At 38.4% G+C, this 13,703-nt stretch overlaps 1 protein-coding gene across 3 annotated transcripts in view; it reads left to right on the top strand.

Annotated features, from left to right (window-relative positions):
- Positions 1 to 13,703, top strand: part of CTNNA3 (catenin alpha 3) — a 1,949,360-nt gene that overhangs the window by 984,116 nt on the left and 951,541 nt on the right. For all 3 annotated transcript variants that reach the window (XM_036734544.1, XM_036734545.1, XM_036734546.1), the window contains exon 9: positions 2,919 to 3,071. In XM_036734544.1, the coding sequence (XP_036590439.1) occupies positions 2,919 to 3,071 (153 nt within the window). The remainder of the gene's footprint in view (positions 1 to 2,918; positions 3,072 to 13,703) is intronic.

Genomic DNA, 13,703 nt, shown 5'->3' with positions numbered 1-13,703 from the left:
CCCAATGGATTAAGGCAAACAGAAATTAAGTGATTTACCGAGGTTCACATAGCTATTAAGTGTCTGAGGCAGGATTTAATCTTAGGTCTTCCTAACTTCAGGTACAGTGGTCTATCCACTGAGCCACCTAGCTACTCTATAGTTAGCCTTGGGAAAGCTTTCATATATTGAGGTGGGATTAATGGACAGACGCGCTGTAGACGAGAAGGGATGGAGGATTTTTGATCTCTACCTTTTGAGGGAAAAACCAGATCAATAAAATATGTATCTATTGAACAATTATCAGGTTGTAACCTAATCGAAGTCAGGGACTGTCTCATTTTTATCTTCTTAATGGAAAAGGCAGTACTTTTTTATATAGTAACTAAATGTACCAGACACTGAGCTAATCGTTTTAAAAATAACATCTCATTTGATCCTCACAATAATTCTGTGAGACAGTTACTGTTATTATCCTTATTTTATACTTGAGTAAACCAAGGCAAACAAAAGTTAAATCACTTGCCCAAGGTCTCACAGCCCATAAGTGTCTGAAGTTGAATTTGAATTCAGGTCCTCCTGATTCCAGGCCCATTGCTGTATCCGATGCACCAGCAGCTGCCTCAGTACCGATTCCTGGTACAAAGTAGACGCTGAAACAATTTTTAGATTAAACTCTAGTCTCAGTTTCTTCTTTTGTAAAATGAGAAAGTTAGAATAAATGGTCCCTGGGGTCCCTTGCAGCTCTAGATCTCTGGCCTTATGAAATGTTATTTGTAAAGTCTGATAGGCAAAGAATTCCTTTACTCTGAGCCCTGAGGACACTTGACTAGTTTTTGTGTTCTCAGAGCTAGAATAAGTTTGCCTTGTTTTAAAACACCACTACATGTGTGTATAGACACACAAATATGCACATATGTAATGCATATGTATAAATAAAATATATAAACACATTTGTACACATATTTACTCACAACACATATAAATATAGACATATTTGTGGATATAAAGAACATCATATATGTGTGGTTTGTGTGTGTGTTTGTGTGTGTGTGTGTTCTGGAAGATGGCTCTTTGTAGGCAGGAATGGTTAAATTCAATGAGGAGGCTGCTTCCCAATCCTTTTGGGAACTTTTATTATCATTGCCACTAATAGAGAAACTCTGATTCCATCTTTCTTGATTCTCTTACCAAGCTTAACATCATTTGAATAAAATGTATTCATTTTTCTTGGGTGGGTTTAGAACTCAGCAAATATCTGTGGAGCCGGGTAATTGCCTGACTGTCACTTATGAGCTTACATGAAATCTAATTTAAAAGAACTAATTTGTAGCAGAATGTTCGACTTGTTTAATAATTTAAGCTGGGAGTGCAAGAACAATTAATGTAAATGGAGAAAATTGGACATCAGGCTCATTTATTATTCTCCTTGCTCTATTAATCTGTTATCAACTGGCATAATCGGCGATCTCAGTTGGTTTAATTACCATGAAGTCTACAATTTAGCTAATCAAAATTTATTGTCAGCTCCTCCAACAAGGTAGAAAACATTTTGTAATTTTGCAATTATGAAAATACATGATGTAGACTTATGTGTACATAAGTGGGTAAACACTTTAATGCTAGGGCTTTTTTGGCAAATAGGGATGCTCTAACTTACAATCTGACCTCTGAGTTAAACATAATGAGGAGGAAAATATGGGCCTTTGAAGCACAATCATATAGTTGTGGTAAGACTGAATTTATTGTCTTCTTCAGGGAACACTTGATATCTTCACAGGAGGGTTTTACATGCTGCAGCTGTCCTTATTCTCACGGCATGGAGACTCTAGGGAGTCAATGGGGTACATTAGAAAGAGGCAGGAGCCCTAGGCTCCAGGCCCAGTACAAAAGATCCACCTAGATGACCCCAGTTGGTTCATTTTACTTTTCTGAGATTCAGTTTTCTCCTCTGTAAATCGGAATAATGATACTTGTTATATCTATTATCCCAGTCTGTTGTGAGGGAAAATGTCCTTTCCCTCAGTAGTATTTCACTTCGCTCTCTATGCTCTCACTTGGCCATCCCATCAGTTCTAATGGTTTCGATTCTCATCTTTATGATCATGATTTTCAGATGTCCTTTTCTCTCCCCAACCTTTCTTCCTCACGTCTCAAACTGAATGCACTTTAGACATCTTAAATTCAACCCAGTATCTCCACCCCTGCAAAAAACCCTTCCCCTCTTTTGAGCTTTCCTATCACTATCAGAGATACCACCACCCTACCAGTCACTTAGCTGCCATCTTGATAACTCACTCTGCCTCGTGCTGACCAAACTGTTGCTGAGGCCAGTTAATATCACCTTTGCAACATCTCTCAAACAAGTCCTCTTCTCTCTTCTGACATTGCTAATACCCTGTAATCATCTCACATCTGGACTGTTATGACAGCCTGCTGGTTGTTCTGCCTGCCTTGTCTTTTACCCACTCCAGTTCATTCCCATTCAACTGTCAGATTTCTCTCTCTCTCTCTCTCTCTCTCTCTCTCTCTCTCTCTCTCTCTCTCTCTCTCTCTGTCTCTGTCTCTGTCTCTCTCTCTCTCTCTCTCTCTATATATATATATATATACATACATATATATAATTATATATATATGTATGAAACATTTGTACACATATTCATATACACACATCATTATTGCAAGTTATTTACTTAATTTTTTGGTTTAAAATTGCCCTAGTCACTTGTGGACATCAGGAAATCCTGAATGTAGAATGTAACAATCTGAATTTTAAAGAATAGGGAAGAAAAAGCCCAGAGATGGGAGCTGTCCAAGTCATTTCCAGTTCTACATCTCATGAATCCTTTAATGTGACATTATAACTTGTGCAGTTTACAGAATGGAATACAGACTAAATCTAAACAAAAAGGTGGTGTGTTTTTTCCCCTTTGCTGCAGCTCCGCAAGGCCATTATCGACCATGTGTCAGACTCTTTCTTGGACACAACAGTTCCACTTCTGGTTCTTATTGAAGCAGCCAAGAATGGGAGAGAAAAGGAAATGAAAGAATATGCTGCTATATTTCGTGAGCACACCAATCGTCTTGTGGAGGTAAGTTTCTGAGCTCTGCTTTGAGATAGAAGCTGAGATGTAGGCAGCTGTTTTGCTTCATTGTAAGATCTCCTGGAAGTGCCATTGACAAATAAGGTCCTAACAAATGAAGGGATCTTATTGGATACCTTAAAAAGTTTGGAATAATCTTCAGTACTTACCCTGATTTCCTTAGAGACCTTCTAATCCAACTCTCTTGTTTTCAATATAAATTGAATTTAACCAACTTGCCCAAGGTCACATGACTACTTAATAGAAGAAATAAGACTAAAACTTAGGATTATAGACTCCTTTTCCTCTGATTTCCCCCAGAAAATGTATGTACAATATATACATATATTATACATACATATATACATGCATACACATACACACATATATATGCATGCACACATACATATATAAACATATATGCATACATTTACACATGTACATTATACATACACATACAGATGTAAAGATCTATGTCTATATCTATATATGTGTGTGTATATACACAAAGAGAGAGAGAGAGGGAGGAGGGGGTAGTGTTATGAATGCTTTCATATTAAAAATCTCCCATGAAGGCGAAAAGCATTTACAGTTGAAAAAATGATATGGTTAAAGGATTTTGTAGAGCAGAAGTAAGAGTTTCACTGGCTATAAAAGAAATGTCCTTTCCTTTAAGGCAAGGTCCATAACTTCCCTAGTTGATTTTACTTTTTTGGAGATGCAGGGTGACCTAATGGAAAGGATTGTAGACTTCAGCCAGAATGCTTGTGTTCAGTCCTATCTTTACCATCTCCTAACTTTGTGACCCTGACCAAGTCATGTCCCTTCTCTGGGGCTTGGTACCCTCAGCTGAAAAAAAAAGAAAGTATTGGAATAGAAAATTGACTAACAAACATTTCTAGTCATGATATATCTTCATAATATAAAAAGTGTCAAGGGCTTCACTTAGGATCATGTTGCAGAAACATGGAATCTTCAATTGGAAGAGATCTCAGTGGTTATCTAGTTAACACATAACTCCAAGAGCATTTGTTTCTAGAACACTCTCAGTTTGAAGACTTCCCATGAAGGGGAGATCACTATATCCAGAAGCAGTTCATTCCATTTATTCACCATTTGTGAGTCTAATGGTTAGGAAGGCTTTTTTATTGGAAATGGATCTAAATTTGTCTCTGCGGCTTGAGTAGTCATATTAATATCATCTGTTGTTGCAAAAAGACATAGTGACAAAAGACTTATGAATTCAATGACATTTCCTGTGAATTTTTATTTTTTAATCACAACAGCATCTACCTATGTCTGAAAGACAGTAGGACATTTATACAAGAACATTATTATTAATATTGCCTACCGAATGGATATTGTATTCCTTGTACATTCCCTCTGTGCCCTTCCGCCCACTCAGAGATCCCTGGCTCACAGGTAGGCAATCTACTTAGATGCTTCCCACATTCCCTTCTAGCTGTAAATTTTTGTGACTTCATAATCTGTGAACAATTTAAAATAATAAAGCCACCGACATTAGTGTTTTTGAAAAAATCCTTTTATTCTTGATAAATCCTAAAAGAAGAAATAACATTCATTACCTTAAGAAATATAAATAAAGGAGAGAACAGATACGGCTGAAACAGAGATGCCTTTGCATTCATCTTTGATGTTTTGGGAAAGAAAATGAACAAGAAATTGCAGATAGAATGGTGGTCTCCTCTGGAAATGCTGTGTTTGAAAGGAGCTGTCTAACCAAAGCAACATATAAAATCACTAATTTACTGCAAACATTGAGGCAGACATGTCTATAACAGAATCCTGAAGAGTAGAAGTTATTCATGGTCTCTTTTTCAGAGAACAGTGCTGGTTCCCTTTATTAAAGAAAGTCACCTCCTACTCATACCTCCATCCCGTGGCTCCTCGCATAGAACTTTCTAGATCAATAATTTTTGGGGGGGGGCAGGGGAATTGGGGTTAAGTGACTTGCCCAAGGTCATGCAGCTGGTAAATGTGTCAAATGTCCAAGGTCACATTTGAACTCAGGTCCTCCTGACTCCAGGGCTGATGCTCTACTCACCGTGCCACCTAGCTGCCCCATCTAGACCAATAATTTAACATAATGTTACAGAAACTCTTAGATTTTAAACAACTTCCATGGGTAGGGATAGAGGGCCTGCTCTTTTGAACACTTCACAAGTTTTTATGCTTCTTTAGAGTTGGTTAAAGATTTGTAAAAATCACCGGATTCTTAATGTAAGATTCAGAGAAAAATTCAAATGGCAAGTTGTGTTTGTATGAGATATTTTTAGTAAATTATGATCACACGGCATCACAGGATTATAGATAGCATCATCATTTTAGAGCTGCAAAGGGTCTTAGACATCATCTTTTCTAGCCACTTCCATTTTACAATCAGAGAAACTGAGGACCAGAAAGGAAGTGACTCTGAGAGAATGCGAAGCTAGATCTTCCTGACTCCAAATGGTCTAACTGCTGTGCCATACACTTTAGAATAAGTTTGTTGTTGTTCAGTCATTTTAATTGTGTCTAACTCTTTTTTATCCATTTGGGGTTTTCTTGGCAAAGATATTGGAAGATTTCATCATTCCCTTCTCCAGCTCATTTTACAGGTGAGGAAACTGAGGCAATCTGGGTTAAATGACTTGTCCAGAGTCACACAGATAGTGAGTGTCTGAAGACAGATTTGAACTCTGAAAGAAGAGTCTTCCTGATATCAGGCCTGCTACTCTGTCTTCTATGCCACCTAGCTGCCCCTCTTTAAAAGAAAAGACAATCTTCCAGTGATACTTAGGTGGCTATTTAACTTGTACGAATGGATCCATGCACTCATTCAAGTGAGTTCTATCTGTGCTGGTACAAGATCTGATACTTCCATGCTTTCTCATCCAGTGAGACTATTGCCTGTCTTCCTGCACAGACAATCTGCCTTCTGGGTTTTTTTTTTTTGTTATTTTGGATACCTGTGGATCTCATGAGCTATCATCTATTCCCGCTCATTGGTTTTGTTCTATGACCCACCCAACTCATTGTCCATTCAGGGCTTGATGCTATCTTTACTCTCACTTTCAGTTCAATTCAGTTCACACATTTGTTAAGTACCTGTTATTCAGAGACATTCCCTTTGGTTCCTAAGATACAAAGTGTGGCAAGAGTCCCTGTACTGAAGGGACTGAGTAAGAACAGCACGTGTACCAGAGATTCTCCAATTTCTTTTCATTCGTAGCCCTGTATTATTCCTTTCCTTGAGGAATTGTGATACAGGAGGCTTATACACATATGAGTGATTTAAGATTCAAGTGATGGGGAAATCACATATGTGAGTGCATGTATATGGTCCACATAGCCTAGAGCACATAGAATGAAAGTTGCATGACATTAGCATGCTGCTGCACACCCTTTGAAAGCCACTGATGTACACACCATGTCATTCAGTTGTTTTTCAGTCACATCTGACTCATTGTTACCCCAGTTGAGGTTTTCTTGGCAATGATATTAAAGGGGTTTGCCCTTTCCTTTTCCAGTTCATTTTACAGATGAATAAACTCAGGCAAACAGGGTTAAATGACTTACCCAGGCTCACACAGCTATTAAGTGTGTCTGAGACCAGATTTGAACTCAGGAAGATGAGTCTTCCTGAATACAGGCTTAGTACTCCATCCACTCTGCCACCTAGCTGCCCCTACACTGTGATATACACAATAAAGCATTGTACAAGTCAACAAACACTAATTGAAGGTTGCGCGAATGCTTATAGTTGGGATGACCAGAAAAGGCCTTATATAGAAGATGGCATTGGATATAAGTCTTGAATAGATCTTGAGATGGTAAGAGACACAGGTAAGGAGGTAGGGCATCTGAGATATGGGGGACAGCATGTACAGAGACATAGATAAAGGAATGAGATGTTATATGGAAAAAGTACAAAGAAGCTACTGTGCCTTGTATGTACAATGTCCAATGCACGGGGAGTAATGGGAAATAACTAGAAAGGGAAATAGGAACCAGGCCATGCCAGGAGATAAATGCCACAGAAAGTATTCTGGATTTTGTTTTAGAGCAAGAGGGAGCCTCTGAAGCTTTTTTTCTTTTTGAGCAAAGGTGTTTAGTCTTCAGAAATATCAATTAGGCATCTATAAAAAGGATAGATGTAAGAAAGGAGAGATGGAAGCCAGTAAGATCAATTAATAGGACACCGAAGCATTTCAGTCAACAGGGGATTGAATACCCAAGTCAATACTTACACTGAGCATGTGTCTTACCGATGCCAGTCTGGTTTTCTGAATTGGTGATCCACCTGAGATGTTGCTGAGATGGGCAACTAGAGAAGCATGAACGGATGACTACTTTAATGGAGATGTGACCTCAGTGGGAGAATGTTAGATTTCTATTGCAATGAGCAGGATCACTGAAAGGCCTCTGCCATTCACCACTAGGAATCCAAACCTCTCTGCTCCTCATCAGACCTGATCACTCAGTGCCTGCCCAAGACAAGTGCCCTAATAGTATTATTTAGTGGTCTGTCCATTCAATTGCATGCCATCAAAATGTGGAAAAGATGCAGATTCTGGTGGGGTAATGAGTATGCTGTTTTCAAAAGAGTATAATGAATGAATAAAAAACCACAATTTTTAAGTTTTTACTTCATGCCAGGCACAGTGCTAAGTAAAAGAGATTTTTTTTAATAAAAGAAAGTTCTACTTTCAAAGAGGGACATAGGGGAATACAACATGCAGAAGCTGACCATGGCAGATTTTATTCTGGCATATGGGAAAAAAGGAGGGGAGAAGATGTATGGGTGACATCAAGCAGATAATAAAACGGCATGAGTTCATATCTGCTGAGACATAAAACTGAAGCGTGGTCCAATGTCTAGGGTCACATAGTATATATAGTGAGATAAATGGGTTAAGTTGTAGAGACTTATTCTTCCATCAACTGGGTGATGGCCTTAGGGCAGCCATTCCAGAGATGGGTAGGTTAAATTTCAGAGGGACTAAAGGCACACATTTTGGAAGACCTGGGTATAGAGGTAAGTATCTCAGGTCCATTGAGGAGTATGCTGATCCAAGTATGGAGAAACAGGTTAGACATGTCAGTAAGATGAAGAGAAGGATTGAGTGAATGGCCAGATGATAAAACAGGTAACTGAGCATAAAATTTAAGTGGACTATTAAAAAGTTGGTTTTATATCAACTCTAACCACCCTAGTGAAAGGTCATAGCCATTGCAAGGAATCACTGAATTTTTGGACCCTCAAGCTTAAATTACTCCATCATAGTAAGTTAGGACAGCATTTACTAAAAGTATGTACACCACTAACATCTTAGCTTCTGTCAATCAATAAGCATTTCTTTAACATTGTTAAAATTCACAATAATCAGAAATCCAGGCACAGGGATTATGCTGTCTTCTTCTGTGCCCCTCCCTACCCCAGTGCCCAGAAGATACTATAGACATGAAAGATATTCAATAAATGTTTTGAGTGAACACATGAATTTGAATGCCAGCCACCTATCACTATACTTCAAAAATATCTATCTGTGAAACTTTATCTCATTTCATTTGGGGAAATATTGAAGGAACTAGAGGTTTTTTGTTTGTTTGTTTGTTAATTTTTTTGCCACGAGAAGAGATTTTGGAAGGAACGTTATCCTTATGATTGAAAATGTGATAGGCTATCATAGGAAAAAAAAAAAAAAAAGGTTTAACCCTCTTCTGTTCCACCCAAGAAGCCAGAAGTAGGATCCAGGAATGTGTTATAAGAGAGCGTATTTTGACTCTGAATGAAGAAAAAATGTCCTAACACTTCCAGTGGTTCAGAGAGGCATTGGGTAGCCTTTGTAGCAGAGGATTCATCATTAGTGTAAGGGAACAAGCTGAGGTCTATTGACTATTTGAAGTCCTTCTCCTTTGTAGGATTCTCTGATTTCAGAGATCTTGCACTGCTAAGCCACTTCTAATTGGCTGTTACCTTATCTACAAAACTAGAAGATTGAATTAGATTATTTCTGTCCAATCCATTTAAATTCAAGAAACATTTATTAAGCACCTTCTGTATGCCAGGCACTGTGTTACCCCCTCTAAGGTGCCAGCATTCCATACATCCCTACTTTGCATACATAGCTCTGAGTACAGCCGTTAAACAATTATATACTTAAGTAACTCAGCCTGGTGATACCTATAAACGTTCCCAATTTAAATAAAATAAATTTCAGGCACTAATTCCTGCTCCAAATTTACCTCATAGGGAGGTTGGGAAAATTCAGCAGTATCTTTAATGTGCTTTGTGCTCCTTTGAGAACTTCACTAAGGCTTCAAGGTGGCAATAAAACTATTAGGCATAAGAAAGGCATTGCATTTAGTTTGTGGTATTGTTTATTTTAATTACTATTACTTAATCTTCTCCTTAAATCAGTCCTTTCTAAAGAGGCCTTCGCATTATTTCAGAATCACATTGCAATTTGTGTTCAGTGCATGTTGAATTCAACTGCTGGAATTTCAGGCAAACAATGCAATCCAGCTGCAGCCTGTGAATTTTTTAATAGCACTTGCCAGTGGTAGTATTGGTAATGATGGAAAAAAGAAGATAATGACCAGGATGAAGAAAAAAGATTGTGCTAATAAAGAAAAAAAGAAGAAAAAGAATAATAAAAGGATAATAATTTGATGATGATGATTATGACGATGGTGGTGATGTTGATGCTGCTGCTGCTTCTGCGGATGATGATGGTGATATGAGGCCTCAAATGTCTCTCCGAATCAAGAAACAGTTAGGTTACCCTAGTAGCCAATATAGGTTTCCTTGGTGTTTTGACTTACTCATCAAAATTTCATCTGTCTTGGCGAACCTTATTTTAGCAAGTTCCAGGGGAGTCTTTTATCAGGAGGAAAAAGTGGGTGGACATTTAATTAGAATACTTCCCTCCATCCTACAAAACATATTGTTCCCACTCGCAGAATGGTGTGCCAGATTTAGAAAGGCCCACGTGGAGAGAAAGATGACTTTAGATGAGAATCTTCCTGATTTCTAGAAGGCTTGTCCCTGATCTTTGATGAAAATCCTATGTAAGTTGCCTCACTAGCTTTGAATTTTCTTTGTGTTTCAACAAAGTGGAACATCAGTTGCTAAGAAAAATACCCCTTAGACCCCTAGTCCTGTGTGTGTGTATGTATATGTGTGTATATATACACACACACACATATATATATGCATACTTCTTAATTCCCTGCTGTAGGAGTCACTCTTGACCAGCAGCCATGCAGCATCATCAGAAAAAAAATCACACAAATAAATAAACACCACCACAAAGGATTGGTGTTTGTTTCCTAGAGAGTCTTGGGGTCATGCAAAGAACAGGACAATTTCCCTGCAGGCGATCTGTCCCATTGCCCTCCTCCTGTTCAGTTCTAGGCCTAACTCACTGTCTGCTTGCAGTGTGTGCTCACATTAGATGTACTGATGGAGGGTCATCCAAAGGGTAATAGAGAAACACATAGTGAGTATGGCAGACCTCATTGTATAATCCACAATGAATTATGCAGGAGATAAAGTATGAATGTTATTGTCAGAGAGATATAAAAACAGAAAAAAATATGGGCAGGTCCTCATATAACAAAAGTAAAGGATAACAAAAAAGACAGTGTGACATATAATGAATAAATAATATATCTTATGATATATGAATATACTAATTCATATATTATATGAAAATATAATATGAATATATAATTCATATATAATGACATCTTGAAGATTGGGTAAACTCCTACTGGACAGCAACAGGGCAAGAATCAAGCAGGCAGTGAATCAATAAACATTCATTAGGTACTTACTATGTGCTGGGCACTCTGCCAAGTGACGGAGAATCTAAGAAAGACAAAAATAGAGTTACTCCCCTCGAAGAGCACCAATTTTAATGAGGGATATAATAGGTAAACAACAATGTGGATACAGGATGTATACAGTGTAAATGCAAGTAATCTCAGAGGGAAGGCGTTAGGCAGAATTGGAAGGGAAGAATACATTACAATCTGCATCATTGGCAGACGTGTCAGCATTTATCAAAATTGACTAACACATGGATCTTTATTAATTTATGTTTAGATATAACTATGATTTATTTTCTATTATTTTGAAAGATTTTCTTTCTCTTTTGTTGACAATTTGATGTTTCAGTGAAGATGGGTAGAATTTTACCCTTAGTGATGCAGAACCCAGGTGTGATGCAGAACCCAGGTGGGCAATGATCTTCTTTGACTATTAAATCTCTCTAATTATTGTTTGCTAAGATATAGAGCTGTAACCTCATTATGTGGTTGCTACCTCCACTAATAGTGACCCCATCCATGCTTTCTCATTCTATGTGCTTCTTGTCTATGATCTCCCATAAATCCTTCAAACAGCGTCTATCCAATATTCTGAAGGACTTCTTCTAACTCTTACTGCACTAATTTATACCTTCCCACTGATCCTGAGAGGCAAATTTAGGGTATCCACAATCAGGAATGTTCCCATCACTGTGGAAGAAAGAGCCAGGTATATAGGACAGAAAACCACGTTGTTGAACTTGTTTTTGTTTTTCTTTTGTTCATTTCTTGGGTTTCCTTTGTTCCAGGAATCATCATTGGATGATGATGAACCTCTCTACACTTAATTGCCTTTTATGTATGAGTTGGACTAAGTGGCTGCTGAGGTCTTTGCCAACTCTTAAAATTTGTGGTGCTGCAGTTTGGGAAAAGACACTCATCACAGTGTGTCACCAGGCATGTACTTTAAGTCTTTCTATTTTAGTTTAGTCAGAGTTTCTACCCTGCTGACAAAACCCTTGAGTTTCCAGGGTCACTTCAGTGTTAAGATGAGGTATGAAAATTATCCCCATTGTTCGTAGGATTTGAAAATCTAACAGAACTTTGAGTGAGACTCTCTCTTTGTTTTAAGTTAACTTCTTCCATATGGCAATAGTGGGTGGATGTCTGACTTGTCAAAGCTCCATTGACTTTCAGAACATAAAGACCACTAGAATGGAGAGCCAGGACAACCGAGTTCTAGTTATAGCCCTGCCTTGGCTTCACTTTCTCATACCTCCTCTAGTCCTTTGTTGAGCTCTGCAAAATGAAGTTAGACTGAGCAGAGGCACTCTGTGGAAATGTGGCACCTTCCCTGTGACATTGCCTGAGTCCTGTCAATTACACCTGTTTATTATTGACTGCTATTTCAGATTCTAACAGATATTCATGTGGATGTTTTGATAATCTGGGACATTTCATTCAAGTCCAGCAAGTATTTTTTTTTTAAGATTGGCCTTCCTCCTCACCTGATTTTCTCAAAATCACTTCTTTCTTTCAAGATTCAGCCTGTGTCATCATCTTTAGAAGATGTTTCCTCATGTCCCCAATGTGCTAGTCTTCCCCCTCCCCAAAGCATCTCATGTTTTTTATGTGTTGTCCAAATGTCTATTAACGTACATGACATCTCCCCCAAGTAGGCCGAAAGCTCCTCAATGGTGGGTATGGCTTGACCTTTTATCTTTGTACCCTATGTGCCTGACACAGTGCTTAGTGGGCATTTATTGAAGGTAGCCAGATTATTTGATGGATGTTCCCATCCCCATAGACTGTGTTGGGAATAAAAAGTTGGCAAATTAAAAATAATGCATCCTTCCATCCATCATCCTCCAATGCAAACCATTGCAACCCTTCTATCCAATCTGAGACACTGCTGAGAAATGTCAATGAGCAGTCGCTATGCCCAAAGACCCCTTTGTGACGTGATTTGGCATTAAGTCCTCACTGTACCACTATATAACTGTGTGATCTTGGACCTCAATGAGCTATAGTTGTCCTCTCTTTAAAACAAGGGATTTTCTAAAAGTAATTTTCAACTTCTGTTCTGGTAGAGACATTCCATGGTTCTGAGAAGGCAAGCCCCACGGTCCCATGGCCCACTTACTAGTCACCTTCATAGGTAGGGAAAAATGCATCTAGACTGAAGTTCCTGAGAATTAAGAACTATTTAAGGAAAAGAGAAGATGTAGTAAAAGAGAAAGGTCCATCCACGTAGTCAGGCAGGCCTGGGCCTCTGATCCATGCTGTAACTGTGTGACTTCATCTGGAGATAACTCATTCCTAACTGAAAATATGGCTCTGTTGTTATTGTTTGTCCTTTGTCCCTTGTTCTTGAAGAGGACCATGACATCAGGAAGGAGATGTCTTGATCTGCAAGTGAATTGAAGTGAGGGAGGGCTGTGTAGTGTCACCAGTTTCATTCTCTCCTCCAGAGCCATCTGGGTCCAGTGGCCAGACATAGGTCAGGACTACTGGAGATGGCCCCAGGTACAGTGAACAGGTACAGGTACAAATGAAACAGTCTATGTAAGATGTTGGAAACCTGAAATTACTAGGCTAATTAATGATTACCCTAAGTACTTAATCAAAGAAAACATACTTTATTAAAGCCTAATAGAAAGCAAGTTCAAAAAGTATTTTTTACTCTCAAGTGGAAAAAAGAGAAAAAGAAGATCTTTCTTAGAGGTTTTACATTGGAAAAGGGATTAAACTGTGAGGGTACCAATGGAATGAATAGTACACAGGAAAGACCACTGAATTCTGGGTCATAGTAGCTGAATTTGAATC

The sequence above is a fragment of the Trichosurus vulpecula genome, chromosome 8 (assembly GCF_011100635.1).
Source record: "Trichosurus vulpecula isolate mTriVul1 chromosome 8, mTriVul1.pri, whole genome shotgun sequence".
NCBI classification, from domain to species: Eukaryota; Metazoa; Chordata; class Mammalia; order Diprotodontia; family Phalangeridae; genus Trichosurus; species Trichosurus vulpecula.
The sequence above is the reverse complement of the archived record's forward strand: the minus strand, read 5'-3'. Positions and strand labels throughout refer to the sequence as shown.